The sequence below is a fragment of the Blennius ocellaris genome, assembly GCF_963422515.1.
Source record: "Blennius ocellaris genome assembly, chromosome: 17".
NCBI classification, from domain to species: domain Eukaryota; kingdom Metazoa; phylum Chordata; class Actinopteri; order Blenniiformes; family Blenniidae; genus Blennius; species Blennius ocellaris.
The window spans coordinates 12,842,792-12,865,040 of NC_137666.1; the positions used below are offsets into that span (position 1 = coordinate 12,842,792).

The 22,249-nt window shown below is 42.9% G+C and overlaps 1 protein-coding gene across 4 annotated transcripts in view; it reads right to left on the bottom strand.

Annotated features, from left to right (window-relative positions):
• The window catches only part of fermt2 (FERM domain containing kindlin 2), a 39,244-nt gene that overhangs the window by 5,204 nt on the left and 11,791 nt on the right, over positions 1 to 22,249 (bottom strand). For 2 of the 4 annotated variants that reach the window (XM_080512760.1, XM_080512759.1), the window contains exons 3-13: positions 18,427 to 18,660; positions 12,403 to 12,531; positions 9,863 to 9,895; positions 8,119 to 8,344; positions 7,912 to 8,014; positions 7,559 to 7,666; positions 4,304 to 4,438; positions 3,527 to 3,576; positions 2,617 to 2,741; positions 2,406 to 2,512; positions 2,098 to 2,316 (exon numbers count right to left, since the gene is read on the bottom strand). In XM_080512760.1, coding sequence (XP_080368886.1) covers positions 2,098 to 2,316; positions 2,406 to 2,512; positions 2,617 to 2,741; positions 3,527 to 3,576; positions 4,304 to 4,438; positions 7,559 to 7,666; positions 7,912 to 8,014; positions 8,119 to 8,344; positions 9,863 to 9,895; positions 12,403 to 12,531; positions 18,427 to 18,660 — 1,469 coding nt within the window. The remainder of the gene's footprint in view (positions 1 to 2,097; positions 2,317 to 2,405; positions 2,513 to 2,616; positions 2,742 to 3,526; positions 3,577 to 4,303; positions 4,439 to 7,558; positions 7,667 to 7,911; positions 8,015 to 8,118; positions 8,345 to 9,862; positions 9,896 to 12,402; positions 12,532 to 18,426; positions 18,661 to 22,249) is intronic. The other 2 variants (XM_080512762.1, XM_080512761.1) reach the window with 1 other exon arrangement.

Below are 22,249 nucleotides of genomic sequence, written 5' to 3' on the forward strand. Positions count from 1 at the left end.
GTGCACAGACATGCACTCTGCATAGAGCTTCATGCTTTTATGTTGCCCCCTGGAGAGGGCATTTATCAACCTCTGGCTGGATCGCAGCCAGAAAGAAGCACACTCACATCCTGCTAGATACTACTGATAGTCTGGCCTGCTGTTTAACGCAAGTCGCACTCTCCTCATAGTGAAACATCACTGGTTGAGGTGCAGTGTAATTTATTTCTTCTTCTCTGGATACTTCCCCGACAATCAAAAGCAGGTGTGACAGGTGACCTCCAAGATGTAAGTGGGAGAGGAGTTGCCCTGCAACCCTCAGGTGGATAAACCAATATAGAAGATGGATGTTTGTTTGCCTTTTAAACAAGTTAAAATGTTTTTGGACTACATTCTACTGGCTTGTGGTTGTCGCCATCTGAACCTTTTTGTGTATTCATATTTATCTGAACTATACTTATTTATGGTTGTCGAGTTGAAACAATGGTTTAGGATATTACACAGTGGCCCGTTTTTGGCAGGCTCTGCAAAAATAGAGAGAATTAAAAACAATGGAGTGGTGATTTTTCTGGGGAAACAAACCAAGGTAAACTTCGGCTCATCAGTTAAATAGTTATCCCCAGAAGTGTTTTCATAATAATAAACTCAAAATCTATCCTCTCATTTCCAACACATTACAACGGGGTAATGATGTCATTTAAGTGCATCAGTGTCCAATGAAGATGTTTTCTTCGCAATAATATCTGAAACACCTTAGAGACCAATATGAAACATTGATACTGAAGTTGACCTCACAAAATAAACACAATCTGATTTGATAGAGTTCAGGATGAAGCCAGATACAAAGATAATTATTATTAATATCAAGTTTCTACAAGTTGTGATTGAGCATCCAGAATTGGATGGCCTGAACTCCTGAATAGCTTTGTGATTATAACATTTATGGTTTTCGCTTTCAGTCGGGTCAAAAAGTCCTTTGTTGAAAAAAAATGAGAAAAAGATGACGCTATTGACTCTGAATAGACTGAAGGGATTTCCCGATTTCTAAAAACAAGGTGGTGAGAAAAAGAGAAAGAGAGAAGTGAAACTTTATTGTGTACTTCTGTAAATCAGGATCTACTCTGACTTGAAGTTTGTGCCGTGGATGAGAGTTAAGGAGGACCACGTCATGTACTTCCTGTATGTAAGGGAAACATCTGATTGCAATGGGGGGGGGGTGGACTACATGCTAACAAATGAGCCTGAAACTCTGCCTCATGCCTGTAATCTTATTTAACAACATCCTCACTCCCCTAAACCTCCATTTAAGTCCACAACTCTTCCTAGAGATGGGTGATATTTCAGTTTATGGTCTAGACCGTATCTGAGTCACCGTTTACTGTACGAGCGACCTCTCGACATCCTTCCAGCCCCCCTGAGCGACATTCCACGTTTGTAGTGCAACTTAAGCAAATCCAGACTGAGTGAGTAAGCCGTGAGAAGGCCACTACCTCATTCACCCACTTCCAGCTCACACAGCCATGGCAGCCGTGTACTCAGCTGTTCCAATGTACATACACCAACCTCTTGCGTACATGCTAATCTCCAGAGTACATTGTCGAACCTTCCCGAGGTTTAAAGAGCAAATTAAATTATTCTCGGGAGATAAATACTACACTGTGATATTAGGATGCCGACTGGTGGCGAGGGACCACACCACAGTGTTGAAGACTATTTTCAGCCACTGAGCTCTACAAAAAGCACCACGACACGGAGGTATCGTTAACAGTCTGACATTAGCAGCTCTACTGTAAGACATCCGCTGTCCTGATTTCCCCTTGGACAAAAGAGGAGTTTAAGGGAGGAGAAATGGAGGGAGGAGCAGGAGGAGAAAGGGTAGAGAAGGGGGGAGGTGGAGGGAGGCTACATTCCACAGCAAGACGAGTGATGCCAGGAGGCGTCCATCTGGGAAGCATCAGCTGCTTCCCCGTCCGGCTCCACAACCAACTCATCAAGCAGGTAAACAACCTCCCACAAATTACACATCGAGCCAGACGCCAATGATCTTCACGTCTTCTTTAACTTCCATGTGTCTGTAAACAGAGTTCAGATGTTTTATGTTAAAGCGCGCAGGCGTACCTGCTTGTTCTTGTACTTCTTCAGGTAGCGTGGGGACACCAGGCACTCCGGGTTGATGTCCGTGGTGATCGGCTCGATGAACTGAGGGTCGGGGTTCATGTGCTGCATCTTGAGGAAGGACAAGATGTTCTGGACCTCCAGGTTGTACGAGCTGTCGGCCATGGTCTTGCCTTTGGAGGCCAAGCGGCACGCAGCCATCCAGTGTGCGTACTGTTTCTCCTGGAGCCGTTAAAGCCAGATACAGTTAAAAGAAAAACACCAGAACGAACGACAAGTCGAGGCCAAAAGTGCACCGGCTTCGGCTTTACCGTGTCACACCGAAGCCAGATCTCGTTCATGCCATCGGCCACAGGGATTAGCAACTTGATGTTGAATTTCTGACCCGAGATGTTGACATCTGGTGTTACCTCACAACCTGACACAGAAGGAGATGAGGTCAAAGGTCACACAGACAGAAGATAAGCAGAAAAACTAAGGCATGACATGCAGGCATGTGTTTTCACGAGTGTGTATGATCACCTCTGAGGTTCATTTGGTGAGCAGGAGTCCCGTGTGACTCCTCTTTACTCTTGTAACAGGAAATCGTGATGTCCTTGAATGTGCACCAGTACTGCTTGTAGCCCTTCAGCGTCAGTTTCTTTGGCCTGGGGGAAATGAGACAGATAGAAGAAGACATGTCAGAGATCAGATGAAAAAAAGAAAACACCCATTTTCTTTTAAGAGACTTAAAAGGAAGAGTGGGGGGGAAGGAGAGATCACCAGAGAGCAGAAAGAAGGGAGAGAGAATTGGGGAAGAAAGAGCAACGAAACTTGCACAGTCAGCGAGGTGAAGCGGAGACGAGTCAACACTCTGGAAAATCATTAAGAAGGAAATGCCCCTTGATAATATACCCCCTATAGTTTATCCATTTTATTCGCAAGTCGCCCTTGGGGCCACCTGCCTGTCAGCAAAGGCTTCCAGCCAGAAAAATGGATATGATTCAGAATATGCTCGCTCCAACTGCAATAGAGCCAAAGTAAAAAAGCAGCCTGCACATTTCCTTTGGAGGATCAACTTTTCTAATTAGACTGATGGTGACAATTTAGTTTCGGGCTGCAGAACTATGGCCAAACTTCTAATCACAATTATTATTAATTTTATGGAAAATGTTTTATGTCCTTGTACAATACTTAGTTAGATTGTTTCTAAATCTGTATTTCCTAGAAGCAAAGCAAGATTTTAATCACACGATTGAAACTTGTTATTCCTCAGGTTAATTTTCAGTGAATTGTAGTCGTTTTCCAAGTTAAACATGATACATTCGGCATCGTCTTCTCTGGAGTTGCTTCATGCTGTAGGTCACGTAAGACTTTACATGCATTCACACGTCAATGATTGTGAAGTTTACGTGGTATTGCGAAATCAAATTTCGACTGGAGGTGAACTTACTTGAAAACTTTGACGTAGTCTGCCAGCTCAGGGATGGATGTGATGTCACCCTAGAAGGAGACAAAAAAGCCAAAGTCACTATATCGGCAATATTCAACATGAAAGCGTCGGATATCCAGTAAAAATCACGGGTAACAGCTGAATTCTTGTCCTCATAGCTGTTTGCTTTTCCATTTAGGGCATGGCCTTAAAAAATGTGACATGAGTTCACTTTTTCCTGTTTCGCAGGTCACATTTTTTAAGGCCATGCCATCATTTAAACACATTCCTTTTGCATCTGGTTTGTATGTGTCGCTCTTGTCCTTAATGGGTTCAACACAACTACAATAACATGCACACTTTCAACTTTGTACATTTTCAATACCACTGCTCAGCAGGGCACGCTAAAGACAACGCCTCTTATGTAATATCCCAAAGCTTAGTTTCCCCCCCGATAAGCTGTATAAACTTCAACAATCTCTCAGGACAGGGCTGCTGGAACAGTGCAGCTAAAATACAACCTTCATGGGGTTTGTGGTTTATAACCACAGCCCTTTGTCCGATTCACCTACCCTAAAAATAACCAAGTGAAACGTTGGATTCATTGATTGTGTAGATTTACTCTCCTGTTTAACACAGACGATGAAAGGACACTTCATCAGAACGAGTAAAAAAAAAAAATGGCACCAAACCAAAGCTGTGGCTTCACAAGTGGGAAATCACATAATGACACTGTTCTGGATAATACTCAAGGGCTCCGCGGCCCAGAAGGAGGCAGCGGTGGCAGTGTCGTCATACCAGAGTGTTGGATGTTTTGCCTCCCTCCAGAGTGATCTCCAGGTCCGACAGGGCTGCGTCCACCTCGTCCACCTCCTTCTCACTGTTATTCATGTGGTTGTCCGACGACATGATTGACAGCTTGTTGATGTGGTACTAGAAGAAAAAAAGAGAAAGAGAGATACATCGCAATTGGATCACCTTCAAGTTCAGTTCTTATTTGTGTCCCAGACCTGTAGGACTGTGAGTGTTGCAGCGAAGTATAAACTATAATAATAACAAATTGGTAAAATGCTATCAGTACATATTATGAGTTTCTGCACACCTTTGAAAACCAACATGATCAAATTCAATATGACTTCCCACCCTGCGCTGAATGCATGAATGAACTGGGAAATGGCTTTATGGACCAATAAGTGCTTGTACATGTTGCTTGAGCCTAAAGCCAGAAGGTAAAAACAGGAAACTCAGCATGTAAGGAATGGGAGCTGCCTTACTGTTATTTACCTCAGATTTGAATAAGATCTTTCCACGGTTTTGATTTTACAGGCAAGATCTTTTTTTTTTTCTTCTAAATGTTGCATTCTCACATAAAAAATAAAATTTGGGGTGCCATTTTTCATAGTTGTTTCTCACATTGCTGTAGTGCTTTATGTCCATCTCAACCATAATTCATTAAAGTGTTCCTTTATGTTGAGGCACATTACTCATTATACTCAATTGCAGAGCAAACTACGAATGCACACGCAAAGTATTACAACTCTGACGTTTAAACCTTTACAGTGGATCTCAAGTTTTATGTGTTGTGTGAAAAACCTGTGGCTTCATTCTCTCTTTACAGTGTGGTTACACAGCTAAAATGTACAAATCAACCACAAAATATATATATATTTTTTTCCCAGGTGAAAAAGAAACACTCAGGATTTAAAGGAAATGCAGACAGCTGTTCCAGCACCTTCGTCAACAGTTTCGCCGACCTCTATAAAGTTTCCGACAATGTGCTACCGCTGCATAAATGCTCCAACTTCGTCTTATAAAAGGGGATCGGTCTGTGATAATAGCCATATAAATAATTTAACATCTGCTGGGATTAGCAAATGAAGCCAGCATGCGCCACTGACTTTAACAGCCACGTGGTATTCTAGATGGAGATAGGTTTGAGGAGATTTGAAGAAATAATGCACTAAAATAAGCTGAGATCTTTTTCTGCACATCTTTGAACTGTGACACATAATGAAACTGTTTTCATTAGATATACATATGAGACCGCAGCTTTCGTTATTCTAATAATGGAAACACCAATTCATCAGGATGGGGCCATTACGAAAAACCCAACAGTGAGTCAAGAAACACTAAATACAGCTTGTTGACAAATGGTATTTGTAATGTCAACCCGTCACCAACCCCCCACCAATATATGAATGAACAGCTGTCGAGAGAGCGAGGGATGCAGAGCGGACTTTGAGAGAGATCTGTGAAGCTTTAGCTTGTGGGACAAAGGGCTCGCCATAACACTCTTGTCCTCATGTCCATCCGCTCTGAAGGGTTTTCTTCAAACTGAAACTCACTCTGAAGTCGCCGTCGCCCCCCCCCAACCAGTGTTTGCGTGTGTGATTAACAGACTGTGTGCATTTATCTGCTTTGGTACAAAGTACACCATGTGCTTGACTTCCATGAATAGAGTCAGTTTCGGCCCCGGACTCGTGATTAGCTCATTTCTGTGAAACATCCAGGTGATAGCATGCCAACTCCAGCCAGCTACATACCAAACTCAGACAATCATTGCTCTTTATTTAGACCCCCGCATCCCATCACAGTGAAACCTTAGCCCATCCCTAAACTCACGCTGTGCAGCTGAAATGTAGTAGCCGCTACCAAAGCGCTAACAGACAGGTAGTGACAGAGTAGTCGCCAGTCTAAACACCATACTTGGATTAGCATTTCTCTCAGGAAGGTGCAACGAGAAACCCGTTAAGGGTAATTATAACCAGTCTGATAAAACACACCGAACACTTCAGAGTGTAAGAGAGCTTTTACGGGAATGCAAGCAGGTCTCTTCTGACCGTGTCCTGCTGGGGTGGGTGGTCTGGGCAGAAGCGAGGGGTCCCGCGGCCCAGGATGCACTATAATTACCATGGGGGTGAGGACAGGGTGGCGTCCTCAGGTCTTGGCACCCACAGTTTATGAGGGTCAGAAATAGCAGGGACACCACACCCTCGTTGTGACTACACACGGCAGCCTCGGAGAGGAAGTAGGGTTCACATCTGTATGTCACTTCCCCTTTGTATCCACAGATTTCTCTTCTTTAAGATGGGTCTTTGAAGAGAAACTCACGTGCAATATCGTGAAAAATAAAATAATATAACATGCAATTGAATCTTCCACAATTTTCTGACGTACAATACTAATCATAACTAACTGACTCCTCTATGGGATTAGTGTTTTTATGTTTTAACCCCAATTTGACTAAGTTTTGATGGCCATGTTCAGTTCAATTCCAAATTATTTTCTTAAAAGCTGTTTACAAGCTATATTTCACTGCAGCACACCATACATCGACACAAACGAAGACCTGATCTTAATTGTGATGCTACAGGAACCTCATAACATGTACAAAATATTCAAGTACAGTTTCTTTACCAGAGCTTTAATGATCTTAAAATTCATATTGAGCTGGTTCAAATCCAGCTCAGACCTTCCGAGGTGAAATGGTATAAAAGATGGATGGATGGACTAATGCCCACAAGCTCCAACAACATACAGTGCATTGTGATACAAATTTGGTTGTATCCTTTGTGCAATGACGATAAAAGCTATATTTCTAATTAACTAAACAAATTTCAAGAGCAGCATTCATATTTCCACAACTCAAAATGCAACTTCCTTATATACATCAAAATGGGGGAAGTACAGTAATATATTGTAGACAGATTTGTTGCTAATTATTCACTGAGGACATTATGAGCTGCAGTCTAATGGCTGATTTATCAAATTAATATCAATGAAGAGGAATGGGCGACTATTTGTGATAGTGCCTCCATTAACTCCCTCTGCAACAACATACAATGGCCAAGTTTTAGTATGCGTGCCGCAGTAGAACTGGCCTGTTATGGCCCAGCTCCAGGCTGCAGTCCCATCTAATTCATTAGCTTGTGGCTGAGGAGGCAGTTTGACCACTGCCAACAGTAAAGAACTCCACATTGCAAATCCTGTTGAAATGATGTTGAAAGAGGAAAAATTAGAGAACGTGTGCATTGACACAGACAGCCCCTTTACCTGCAGGGCAGCAAACATCATCATTTCCTCCTCTGTGCACTCAATTTCCTCCAGCAGGATGGCCCACTTGGACTGTTCGTAGAGCTGGTTCACTCGGATGGCATCATACTGTGGACATAAGCGAAGCACATGACTGAGCACACAGGACCAGACCACACTACATCTGGTTAGAGATCATAAAAAGAAGCAGCATGTGGTTAATGCATTATGAGGTGGTCAGCAAAATGTCACAAAACACAAACTCAGAATTAATTAATCTAAACCTGAGCCAAAGAGAGAATCTGCTACATGCTCTCAACAGATATCCCAACAAAGTCCAGAGTTTTGTACTGGTGGCTCTGGCATGTGTGTACCTTCGGATTGAGGTCAAAGAAACTGTGGTATTTGAACCTCAGCAGCAGCACCTCGTTCTCCTTCACATCCTGCTCCATGAGAGACCTGGAAGAGTCCAGCCACCTGTGCACACCACCACCAAGACAAAAGGCATCATGAAGTGAAAAGGCACAGTGTTTCTTGATATCGTGCCATTTAAACAAACTAATCTGCAAAGTGCCTCTCACCCCTGATTGATTTTGGCTTTGTCCAACAGAGACTGGGGCTTGTAGAGTTTGACCAGGATGTCTGGAGAGGAGATGGGCTGGCTCACAGCAAGAATGCTGGGATTGCCCTCTGACAGGGGGCTGTCTCCGAACCAAGCGGTGGTGGGTGACAGAGGGCTGCCGTCCCGGGAGTCGTAGGTGGGGGTCATGGTCTTACTGTATAAGCCTGGACTAGAGTAGATGCTCCCTGAAAAGAACAAGAAACAAAGAAGCAAGTTAGTGCCTGAAGGGGGGGAGTCACTTCATAAACAACCATGTTGATATGTCTGTAGCTTTATATCAACACTCAGGATCCAGTTAAGTGCACATTTACAGATACAGCACCACAAAAGCATCAAATGGAAACCAAAACAGTGACAACATACACACACACGCTTGCAGAATGGGCAGACCAGTCAACAGTCATCATATGACTACCAGCCCATACTCTGCAGATGAGTGTTTGCTACAATATCCTCCTACTGATGGTGGGGCTGATGTGGATCAGCATGCAGATGATGCACATCACTATCACGGTCACCAACTTGGTTACAGTCACAAAACCTGCAGGAATACACTTCACACAGCAGACTGGCACAGGAGAGGAGGAGGAGGAGTGCAAAAAAATCTGGTAGGAGCTTATAATAACAATTCAAATGTGGCGACTTCCATTTATATGTAGTTTTAAATTTAGGATTTGGGCTCCAACACAAGCTTTCACAGTGAAGCCCCTTTTTGCACTTCCTGTTGTGTGGCCTTCAGGAGTATTTTTAGCCACATTCCCTCTCTCCCTCCGTGGGTCAAGAAGCAACACCAGCTAAACCGCTACATCCCCTCTGAAACCAGGAAGTGGGCTTGGTTTGTGTTTGTGTGAGTGTGTATGTTTGTGTTTGTGAGCTGAGGTCATGAGAACAGGGTGCAGGCTATGGCCACCCATCCCCATGGAGGAGGTGTTATTTGATAGCTCTCCCCCCCGATCCTAATGAGGTCAGGGTGAACGCTCCCTTCTCCCATAGAGTCTCATGAGGAATGCTAAATATCCAGAGAAACTGTTTATGGTGAAAGCAACACAACAAGGCCTCCACCATCCTGTTTACTGACTCTCCAATGTCGGCGAAAAGGCACAAAGAATGTTAACATGGATTTACTCCCTCGTGCTCCCACTGCAGGGGTTCATGAAGCCGGACCACCACTGGCTGTTAGGACTGGAGGTAAACCATGAGGGAACCGTCAATAAATTAATGCGTCACATGTGGACTTTTCTCTTTTCTTTGCCCCAGAAAGTTACTGTGTGGGAAGTTAGTTGAAGCATGGAGGCAGAATTGCAAGCATGTGATTCTGATTTGGAATGCAGCAAACACACAAGTTTTCCAATATCAAACATGCCCGCTTTGACCTTGTTACTTTACTGACTGCCGATTCCTTGAGCTAAACTTTCTGAGGCTGAGGAGGGAGTGTTTACTCTGCACAATGAGCAGACCTGGAGGCACTTTCAGAAAAAGTGACTTTCAAGCTAATTTCTAATAGGGTGCAACACCTTTGTCATGGGACTACCCTAATCAGCTGACTTCCTTTGGAGGAGCGGTCAGGTGACTCGGCTGCTCGCCCCAAAGGTTAGGGATGCCATGTGACCTCAAACTGCAGCTGTGGGGGGAGGAGGTGGGATGGGGTCATGGGTGAGGAAGCAGTGCTGAAGAGAGAAGGACAGAGGAAGGGGAAAGCTTACCTTTGACAGGTCCGATGTATATTATCTCAGAGGCTAGGATCAAAAGAGACAGAGTAAGAGAAAAGAAAGACAGGAAAAAGTGGAGGGAAGGAACGGACAGGCATCGAATAATAACCAAGAGGACAGATTTAAGGTTCTGAAAACTGCATATGGACAGAAGGAAACGGGAGAGGAGACAAAAGTCAAGGAGAAGGAGAATGAGGAGATCTGTGGCATTTCCACATACGTTGCCAGCCACAGAGCGGATGACTCAGTTTACCCTCCTTTCAAGGGAGATCGCCCTGGCATGGGCAGCAGGGTTCCGTCGTTTCCATGCATCCATTCATTCATTCATTATCATCCAACACAGCATGACTGACTGAAAACTCGAGGAAGGCTTTGGTCAACGTCACCCGGCCCTGCATGGATTAACTGCAGTGTAAATAGTCGTCTGAGGCATGTCGTCCTCCAATCTGACATGAAAGACAATTATGTACAACAGAGACGCCATGATGTGGTGGCACTGGGATCACGGACCACACAAAGTATCATAACGGCTCAAGCTGCGAGAATGGAAACTTCAGAGAGAGATCTGACATGACAGACAAGGAATCTGGAGCTACCCAAATGGTTCATTTAAAAATGTTTGGAAAGAAATTACTTTTTTTTTTTTTTTTTTTATGTAGTCATGGATGAACATCACCATTCATGGATTTGAATCAATAAAAAAGTTCGTTTTTTTTTTTCCAACACATTGTCCAGATTTTATTTTATTTGATGGCTGTAGAATTTGTGCACCGAGTGGAAACTTCAGCCCCTTTTCCATAACTCAACTTTCAATATTCAACAGTTCTTCAACATCACAGTGTGCTCATGTTACAGGTGTTTGACAGACTAGTGAATCTCATCTGTTTGAACTAAGAAGGTCCTGTGGACTACTGCTATGAGTCGTAGCTACACCCACAGTTCTATTTCCCTGCATTTTTGTCTTGTTTGAAGATTGTATTGCTATTTTGAACACTGCATGACTTATGCTAATGAGAAATACACATGGCATAAGTCAAACGGTGGCAGTAAAAGGTTGAAACCACATAGTCAGCATCAAATAACACCACTGAGGAAGATTTTAAAGACTCCCATTCATGTCTGAGCATCAATCGTTGAAACAGAATTCTATCAATGCTTGCTAATTTACATACATACATATATATATATATATATATATATATATATATATATATATATATATAATGTCTCATATTAGGCTTTCTTACACAGGCTACAAAAACAGAGATTCACATTTAACAAAGGGGAAATTAGTTATTTTCAATGTGGCAACGAATAACGCATTTGGTGTTCATCAAATATTTCAACATCAAAACACATTACTGAACGTGTGCAAAGGAGAAAGGATACGGCTGTAGTCCTGATTGCATCTCTGCAAAACCTTGTGATTTCCATCAGAAGATCTGTGCTGAGAGGCTAGATCTTCCCCACAAGGGACAGAATAATGTCTTTAACTTGGCCATGAAATACAGACTCTCACTGCAGCATGTGATCCAACAGGCAGGAGCCAGTTGTGTGTGTGTGTGTGTGTGTGCGTATGCATGCGTGCGTGTGTGTAGACTGGTGACAGTAAACAGATTCTGCACATTCCTGGTAAAACTCTCCGCACTGCTTGATAGCGTGACCATATTTACCCACCGGGAACAAAGTGTATCAGGCATCACTGGAGCACAACCTCAAAATGTAATGATGCAACTTTGGGTGTGATCATCATGGGATATTTAGAAGCGGCTGCTGCCTTCCATACACATCATTTAATTTTTTTTACTGCGATGACACGATGGTTCAAATTCTCTATGATTGTATATTAAGCTGTATAGTGAGCTCCAACTCAACAAACTGACTGTAGCTAACTCCATGTTGAAGACATGGTCCCACAGTATAAGCACTTTTCCTTGGTGCTAACCCTCTGACAGCGGTCCACCCGGTTTTGTTCCGCTCAGACGGCTTTAACTCTATCAATCACACACTGCCAGACGGAGGAGGGCCTTTTTAACTGCACTTGTGTAGCCTGGTTTGGGTGTAAAATGGCAGCGTGACCAACTATGTGTGGAATCTCAACCATTCTTCGTCCTCCCTGCCAAGGAATCGGGAGCGAGGACTGTAGATCCCAGGCAGGCCGCAATACTTAGACATTCATATTTGGTCACTCGATGCAGCGCGTCGCAATCTGGAGTTATCTTGGTGGTTTTGTGAGCCACAAGTGCAATCAGACACAGTTAAAGAGCAGACGATGCTCAATGAGAGCCGGAGGAACCTGTTGCTTGAGGGAAGTGAAAGGTTTACTCTACAGCAATGTGCAAAAATATAACCCGATAAGTACATGATTATGGGAATCTAAGCCATTTCTTTTCAGCTGATTAGTTAGAAAAGTGAAAAAAAGATTGAATAAATATTAACTGTCGAGTCCATGTTTTATTTTTTTCCCCAATTCTGAGCAATTCAGTGGAAATTCTTGCAGCAAAGACGGTGCAAAATCTATAAAAACAGCTCACCTGATCCGGGGGTTAACAGCGGACCCTCTAGCTCCAGATCATCCTCCTCTGCCTCTTCTAACTTTTTCTTCTTCTTCTTGGGATCACGGGGCTTACGCAGTAGAGATAACTCTTCTGGGTGGCGGATATCTGGAGAAGACGGTGAGAAAGTTCATTTGATGTCACGGAAACACAACATTAAGAAGCACCAAAGCCTTTCTGGAGATGAGCAGGTTCTGATGCCACTGATGCTCCAAAAGACAGCAATTTGTTTTGTTTTTGTTTTTTTCAATGACAGCTTAGCAATAAACCACACAACTTCTAAAGCACACTAACAAATAAGGGACAGCGGGCATATCAGAATGCTACTGTGAGTGTCATAAAGGCAGAATAAGTACAAGAAGGATAGACAGAGTTTGTGGTTAAGCTCTGCAGACAGCTGTGCACATGAAGGGTGGAAAATCTCAAATCCCTTTTCTCGGGGCCCCAACAAATCGTCCTTTAACTGTAATCCCCTGCTGAGACGAGGCCCACACAACCTCCATCTCCCAGTTGGCTTCCTTTGTACAACTATTCCTCAGCTTCTTGCGGTTAACACAGCAAAGGTCAAACCAAAACAGAAGAAAAAACAACAAAACAAACATGACAGCAAACAGGTAGTTTCAATGAAATGACCAGCTCCGGTACGACAGTGTGTGTTTCACACAGTGAGTGTGACGAGTAAAACAGAGCTGCTTTCTGTGCTCTGCCTCCCCCGGGTTTGGAAGCCAGGGAGCCATCACTCAGCGGCAGCAGAGACGTTTTAAGATGAGGCCGAGTTCGGGCTCTGATGTAAAGAGCGAAAATGGCCAGAATGTGTCGGAACTGGAATGGATGCTGCTGGTCGAGAAGTAGCACATCTGGACCCCCAGCTGGATTGCTTTCTTATGGGATTTCATATAAATTAAAGAGCGAGCATGTATTTGAGGGAGCATTATTGAATTTCATCACTTTCCACTGAAGGATTTCACTGTTAATTTTCCAAAAAAAAAGGACTGGGATGGTGTTGCAGACAGATTGAAGAGAGTGCTGGGGGTGTGTGTGTGTGTGTGTGTGTGTGGAGGAGAGCACGAGCAGACGGGTCGAGAGAACGTCTTGGCTTGGTGAGAAAGCTTGTTTGGTTTGTGTAACTAAAGCAAAAGCATTCCAGGAGTTTTAAGAACTACCAGATGGGAGCTCACGCTCCCACCCTCTGTCTCTCCCTCCTCCCTTATATTCACTCTGCTTGCAGCAGTGGAGCACACAGTCCCTGTGCCCTTATACAGCCATGTGAGTTTGCGGCGTGCTGCTCAGCTTGAGCCCCACTGAGCTATGTGAGGAGGCCAACACACACAGTCGAGTGTGTATCAAGCTGCGAGTACGTGGCTGCGGCTCCCTCTTCCAGAGGCATGTGGCGTTTTACTACAATGTCACTGTAACTCTTGAATTGTTATGATCACACTGTCAACACTAGGAATGTATTCCTATGACAAATATTCACCAGTACTCTGCTGTGTAAGACGACGCTGGAAGGTCACCGGCTGATTTCTGTCATTTCTGTTCATTTCTGTTCTCATGTATTTAGACAACTTCCATTTCAATAGTTATCAAATCTTTGAAAGGTTTCGGTTCTCACACATCAGGTTTTGAATCATTTGAAGAAGAAACTGGAATACAAATATTCCCGCGAAAACAATATTTGAAGCGGTCCCTCTCTAAACCTGAACAAGTGGAGTTAGTAATGGACAGACATGCTTTTTCCATCACTCCCACGAAGAGGCTGGCTGCATTGTCGATATGATGGAGGCTCCATGTCTGCTAAAGTAAGGATATCATCAATAAGAGGCAATTGGATTGTGTGATGCCTTACCACAATCCACCCACCCTAGAAGAAGACATCATTTCAAATAATTAGCTTAAAAAAAAAAAAGAAATTAGATTTTTTTTTTTTTTTTTAATGCACCACTGTGGAGAGTCCCAAACACAAGCATGATTGCATAATGTCAAGGGAAGCACACGATTAGTCAGCTGAATGATCAACCATCTGCTCCCCTGCTAGTCAGAACTATTTCTTTGGTAAAGTAATTAGTATATTATTCACGTATAAAGCTGCTTCACTGTCATGCAGCCACCCACCACTAGTCTGGGCTGCTGAGCAGTAAATGGAATATGAGCCCGAACACATCATGCTGGATTTGTTCTGATCGTTTTATTATTTTGGAGGAGTCGTAAGTCATTACTCAAATATACATTTTTAGACAGACAAATGTTGTGGTTCATTTCTGCTGACATACTTGGTTCAGTGTTGAATTGTATGTTATAGAAACAGTTTGAGAATCTGGGTGATGATCGCTCCGACAGTCGCCCCATACTTGCGGCTGGTGAATGGCGGGGGGGTGTCTGAGGGCGAGTGAGTAACGGACAAAGGATTGGATGATTTCCACCGGCAGAAATGACACCTAGACAATAAGATTCAAACCCTCCATCATGCAGACGTGTGGCAGTAACCAGGCCTGACGCCAGAAGGAGAGGGCTTGACCGAGAGCCAGCTGGGCTCACTGGATCTACTCCTTGGAACGGATGATTCACTGCAGTGAGTAAGGCCAGCCGCAGAAGAATCACAAACCCAGTCACAGTCTAATTTTACAACATTAAACTCTGTCATATAAACAGATAGACACCCTACATGGACAAAAAGCATTAAAGAGGAGTGTTTAAATTTCTGTTTTACCATCGCAGAGGTTTAAATGTTAAAAAGAGGCAACCGCAGGGCTGAAAGACTGACTGATCAAACCTCAGCAGTACCAAATCAAGGGTTTACTTCATGGGAGAGTAAAAGAAGGGAAGGGCTGAACATAGCTAAAGGAAAAAAAAAATTGGTTTAGAAAATTAAATATGTTTTTGGTTTCTAATAATCTAACTCCCTGGGTACTTAACGCCACTCATGACACAGGCGAGGTATAGTAACCCTCAAGACCTTATTCTGTAAACACTATATTTTGTTCTTTTGTTTTTTTATGTTCTTTAGATATTTCAGTGTACTTCAATTTTGACATGATGGCTGACAAGCAATTTGTCCTTGGAGATTAATAAAGTTGCTGAATCTTGTAATGGGGTGACATTTTTGATCATGTAAACTTTAAAGTGTCATCCATTGTTTGACAGCTCTGGAAAACTGACATGGGAATGCAATATTTCTATTACTCTTAAGACTAAAAAGGTGTAGAAATGCCCCTCAAAAAGGACAACAGGCTTTAATTTAGGAGTCAGAATTTTGGCCAGATCACAGTGTTTCTGTGTTATGACAACAGTAGCCAGCAACCCGTGGGTCCAGTCAGGTTGAAGGGTCACCACACTGCTGGACCAAAACAACAGAAACAACAATCCACACGAAGTCACAGTTTTCTGGAGAACAGATTGCTCTGAGCCAACACTTCCCTGAAAGACAACCTATCAACCGTCTTTGTCGTGCTTTTTGGAAGCAAGCAATACAGAGACAAACGCTATTGTCATCAGCCGTTTCCTGCCTGGTCATCCATTTTACAACAGGTTTTTCCCTTTATGTGTTCCAGAGAAAAATACTACTTGCTTGTTTTCTTGCAAGTGGTAGTAAAGGAGAATTTGGCACTACTATGAAGTGAAGTGGCCTGGACTTTGCTGAGAGCTGCAGCTTTTTTTTTTTTTTTTTTTTTTCCCGGAGCAACCACAAGACCCACAAGTCAAGTGATAGTCAGTAGTGAAGAGTACATTTTATGTGCTGACGAAGGAACAGTTAAATGGCCTCCTGTCAGAGGGAGGATGTGTATGTATTTAATACGTTGGAAGTGAGTAAATTGAGTTTAGATCATCTCGACAGGAGGAGGTCTGACTAGGATTTTTTCGTGGGGGGAAAAAAAAGTTGAGAAGAAAGACCTTCAGACTTGACATCAATAATCAATGATTCTGTTGATTCAGGGGGGAAAAAAACGACACTCAACGTCTCTGATATAAGATTGTTCTTATTGTATCATTTGAGCTTTTAGACCTGTTGGTCAGACTAAAGCAGCGTGATGAAGAAGTCGGTGCTAGTTTCCAAAACACAGATATATATTTCAATACTTACAATCTGTTAATGTTTAGTTTAAGCAACAATAACAATATGGAGTGGCGTCCCTATGGACTATCACAACAAATCCTATCCAAGATAGAATTCTCTAAATTGTTGACAAAGTTAAAAATGATACCTAAAAACTAACAGTGGAAAATCCCAAATGACTTTTTTTTTTGTCCACTATCGACTCGGCAGAGCACAGGATATGAGAGCTGCCAAATTGACTGAGAGGTCACAACAAGAGAGGAACTGAGTGATTTTCAAGTATTACAGTACATCAACCTTTAGCTGGCTCCCTTTTCCTTGACTGTCCAGTCCAGATGGAGCGTCCTGTCCATTTCCCTGTACGAGATGTTTACAGTCTAACTTTGACGGCACTAAATTAACCGGTTTTGGAAAATAGAAGAGGTTCTGTGTTGCTGAATGACCAGACATAAGACTTCAGCTCACAGCCGAATTAAAAAAAAAACAGAACAATTTATCACCACTGGCTTTGTATCTTCTCATATCTCTGTCCTTCCTTTTTCCCTGTCTGGATTTAAAGGCCAGTTGGACAGGCCTCGTCTCTTCCTGTCCCCTCTCCTTCAATGTTCGCAGCTCACAGGCAGTCAGCAGAAAATGTGCACAGGAAATTGTCAAACTCAGTTGCCCAGATGACATAAAAAAAAAAAAAAAATACTGAATTCCAGGACAGAGCAGCTGCAAGTCAGCTAAGTCAGATGTCATCCAGTTACAGTCAGAGGAACTTTCCCACTGTCCGTTAACAATTAGCAGGCGCGTACATTCAGGACGCACGGTGCTTATAGTATCTGTACCACGTCTTGCCCTGCTATCACATGCACAAGACTTTTGCTGTGGATTTCTGAGGAGTTGAAACTGATTTGTAACCAAAGTGGAAGCAGACGCAGTCCAAATGAGGCCTGACAGAGAGGCTGCAGGCCTGTTTCTCCCACGACTTGCTGCCACCGAGTTTAAAAACAGCCTCTTTGTATATTTGCACTCAACTAAAACCTATTTCATAGTGCTGTTCTGAGTACACAAAACCAAAAAAAAAAAAAAAAAAAGCAGCCTGGTGCTACCTGTCGGAGCCAATGAACACAAGAAAACTTCGACTGGAGGTACTGACTCTACTGGCCGACAGACCTCGGTGACAAAAACAGAACAGGTGTGCGGAGATGTTTGCGTGTGTTCGGGGGGGGGGGGGGGGGGGGGGGGGGGGGGGTGTTGGGGGGCGGGGGGGCCTCCAGACCTACAAACAGGACTGGCGTTTCAATCACAGGGGCAAGTGTTGAGGAGTGAACTGAGGAAAAGTGGGCGTTAGCAGGTCAGGGGTTGTTAGGCTCCATGTGACCTCAGCAGACAGGACAGGACATCATGGAGCCAGTGACAGAAGATATCCAGAGTCGGAGTACTGCTTACACCACGACGCACATTCCAATATTAATTGACGAGATGGTGGGTAAAGCAGCACAAGAAGCGAGAGAATTATTTATTTGGTGTGTGTCTGTTTAACCATGACACAGATTGCTAATCTATGTTTACTAAACATTACTGCAAGACCGATGGAGTCCAAGTTCCAAGGACGAGATGTGAAGGTGGACAACCAGTCGCGAGACGTGACTTCAGCATGCAGAGCTTACAGTGTTTAATAAACAAGACGGATCGTCAGGGATAAAAACAATGTGACAGGAAGGATGTGATTAGTGAAGCTTTCAGAACCTCACACTTACCAGAGGCGCAATTAATTTAAGCAGATGAGGCACCTAAAGTGAGGCTACTGGATCCAGTAAGCCATGCTTTATTAGGTTTTCATTTCCACAACTCTTTGCCAGTCGGCCACATCTCATCTCAGAATGACTCCACCACTGTTTTCCACATCCACAGATAGATTAAACCACCTTCTCCGATGTGAGAATTAGTCACAGCCTCCCACTCACTGAAAGTTTTGCAGATGTCCGACACAGCCTTGAAGACCCGGTCCGAGAAGTTGACCTTGACCTTCATGTGCTTCATGTTGGGCAGCTGGAGGCGCAGCAGCTTGTGCTGCGGCGTGAAGAGCAGCCGGGCGTCCGCTTGGATGCCGTACTTATCAAGCGTCCAGTGGGTTTTCAGCAACCACGTCTTCTTCTTCTCCCACCACAGGGCATGGTCCGACCAGTCCTTCTTCACATCTACAACACAGAAAAATACAGTTACAGTTGGATGTTTAGCGATGTTCAAGTGTGTGAAAGGCGGCATTCACCTCACTTCCAAAACCTTAGTTATTAGAGGATTTGTCTCAGTCAAACACATTTTAGTTCAGGGGTCAGACAGCCCAATTTCATGTTGAGTGGATCGGCCAAACATTTCTTTGAGTTTAAAAAAAAGAACACCAAAATTTTTTTTAACAAAACCTTCTGGTATAAAATAGAGTGAAATGTCCAAAAAAAAACTTCTGCGTTATGCATTTTTTACAGATTCATTCCAACAGTATGGCTGTGAGGCTAATTTTTGTAGCAACGAGGTCGTTACATTCTATGATACCATCACCGGTATCTGAGCTTGGGTCTTAGTGTTGTGGCCATTACTCTAATTGACTTTGTTAAAAGAATAAATGAAGAAAATCAATGTCAATGACAATGACATTTTTTTACAATTTTCTTGGTGGTTTTATGGGCTGAACTGGAGCTTCTTATGTTTGACGCCCCTGGTCTAAAGGGATGCGATGGCAGAAAAGGGAAAGTGTAAAGAACAAAAAAAACCAAAAAAGTCATCAGTCTGTATTCAGCACACTGTACTGACATAAGATCACCAGATATGTCCCCTGCGGGGCAGAGGTCACAGTTCGGGTGAAGAGGAGCGCCAAAAAAAGGTTTGCACAGGGGCGGCGAAGTCAAAGTGAGAGGGAGGAGAGGACAGAGTATGTGAAAGACGTGGCTGTTTGTGTGACACGGTGGGAATATCAGGTTCATACCTCCCTCTTTGTTCAAAGCCATATCGTGATCCCTTTAAGCAGACATAAGGCACTCAAAAGCCCGCGTGGCTTCCAGGCTTCTGCTGTGTAGGGGCTCGGCACAATGGAGACAAACCTGTGGTCTCAGGGTGTACGTGTCGGTCTTCAAGGGGAAGGTGACGGCTGCGGGGATTTAAAGGAACTCGAAGCATCTGTTTTGCAAATTGTGGTTCTGGTTTCGCATTTCGATGGAGTGAGGATCAGTTTAGTTGCAGATGTTTTATACTGTGAAACACTGTCGAGGAGATGGCTTAAGAGGATATGATAATCAATTCAAATGTGTTAATGTGTGTGAATGTGTTACCATATTGATAATCATGTAAAATTTGACATTTAAGAATAGGTGTGTACGTATATGTGTATGAATGTGTGTATACATATAAAATAGAGATTAGGGGGTAGGATTAAATACGTTTTTATACTTCTTCCTACTCCTTTTCGAGCAATGATGAATGCATTTGTTTCATTATTTAATTTTTTTGTCTTTTTGTTTTCTTATTTACCTTTATTTATTATGGATTATTTTTTTTTTAGTTGATTTCACTGTTTCATATTCGAAATAATGCTGACAAACAAATGAGTTTGGAGAGCATCGGTTAATGGTAATCATTAACAAATAGCTAAAGAAAAATACAGATTCTATTTGGTCCGCCTGAGGAAATGTTGAACACGCCTCAATTCAATTTGGATTTTATTTCTTTTTAGAGAACACCTGGCCCAGATATTAATTCTAATAGATTTAAAGAGTGCCTCCTCTGTATGGATAGACAATTCTGTTGTACAACATCATAAGATATCTCTCTAACCAAAGATAGAAATTGAAACTCTGAGGTCAACATGCAATCAAGATGATCATCAAACAGTTGTACAAAAATAACTTTAAAATGTAAAAAAACCAAACAACTTCTCTATAGAGAAACAAAGAAATAGCTCTCGTTTCAAGGCTTAATAGACAAATACAACAACAAACTCTGTGTCTTTAACTCATCAGTGTGAGCCTGCTATTAGAAACATGAAATCTGAGAGTTGATACAGTCCATTTCTTGATAAAGTCTTGGTGTGAAGTATCAATGTCTTGGTGGTGGTAAACTCTGACAACCTGATGGAGGGAACAGTTTTCATCCTATTGTTGCTGTGCTGAGATGTCCCCTCTGAACAGTGATGTCATTACTCCGGCATTAGTCCAGGAAGGCACTTCCCAGTGTGGTGTCTCATTTCCTACGCCCACATCCCCCTTCATTGCTTCTGCAGCTTATCCTCAGTCTCACTCCGTGTTTCTCTCTCTACTCTGAGTCACTGTGCCCAGATGAGACGTCAAATTGCATGGTCATCCTTTCAACGAAGTGTTCGATCTGATCTGCTCCAGCTTTTTACACTGCTGTGTCACCAATGCACATGAAACATTTAGACATTTTCTGATATTCAGTGAGAAGCACAAAGGTAGAGACAAAACAGTGTACACCTGAAACTGAAGTAAAAAAACGACACAACAGATTCAGCATTCTTGTCAACTAAGAGATAAGTGCAACAGAAGAATTAATAATAATGACAATGTACTGTAAAACCGGGAGGGGTTCTTCATTAAGACCATAACCTATTGAACCTATTGTTAGTGTTAATATTAGTAGGTAAAGCGATTTGATGTCACATCATCCAAGTACATGAGGAAGGACAGAAGTACTATTGGACATACTCAAGTTATAATGGATGGGAAATACTCATGTTACTGTAACAAGTAGAGTTTCTGGGTAATTAATTACATTTTTACTTCAATACAATATACAACCTGCGAGGATAAAATCAGCTAATTACCAAGTACAATGTACATGCTTAAAGGCAAAATGACAATTTCTTTTCTAACAGATCAAATTCCTGCTATATAGCTACATCTTCTTAACATACTGCCACTTTGTATAATTTATTCATCTGCGAAATGTGCTTTGACACAATTGAATATAATCCAATCACTGCTGTTGACTTTATTAACCCCCCCCGCCCCAAAATTGACAAATCCTATTTCAAGGATGTGGAGGCCACATTGCGGTGCTCCAGAGAGATGATGGGTGGCGGTCAAGGGTATTGTTCAGGGACCTACAGTGGTGACACGTCTGCTGTGGGATTCAAACCTTCAAACTCTCCAACCCAAGCCCACTATCCTCCAGGCTACCACTGCCCCAACAAATGGATGTGGCAGCCATAAGTAAGGCATTCCATCCATCCACTGTGAGCAGTTTTTAAGCAGTGATTTGCTTAAAAACAATTCAACATATGGACAGTAGAGATTGGGATTGGAACCTACGACCACTCAACCAACCGGGCCACAGCCACCCCATGGAAATTGAATGCAGTTAAAAAGACAATTTGTAGTAGTTTGCGTATATTTACTTGATTGTTCATTTAACATGGTACTTTTACTTGCAGCTGGGTACAACCGCAGCACTGTAATTGTATTTGTGCTTGAACTGAGGTTTTCAGTACTCTTTCGACAGCATTCGGGAGACTAAATTTACACTCTGCATCAACCCAACAGTTTTTCCATCAACTAGCTTTGCTCATTACTCATTCACTCTGTGTATGGAATATTTAAATCAGTGTAACATTCAAAAAACATGACCTTGAATGTCCATGCTGACTTCCTCTATCTGCCAAACAACCGGCTCGTTGCCGCGGTAACCAAGACCTTGAGTGGCCCTCTGTTTTCACGTGCTGCTCTTGCCTTCGTTGACCTTTGCTTTGCATAGGGGCGTCTCTATGCGTTATTGACACTC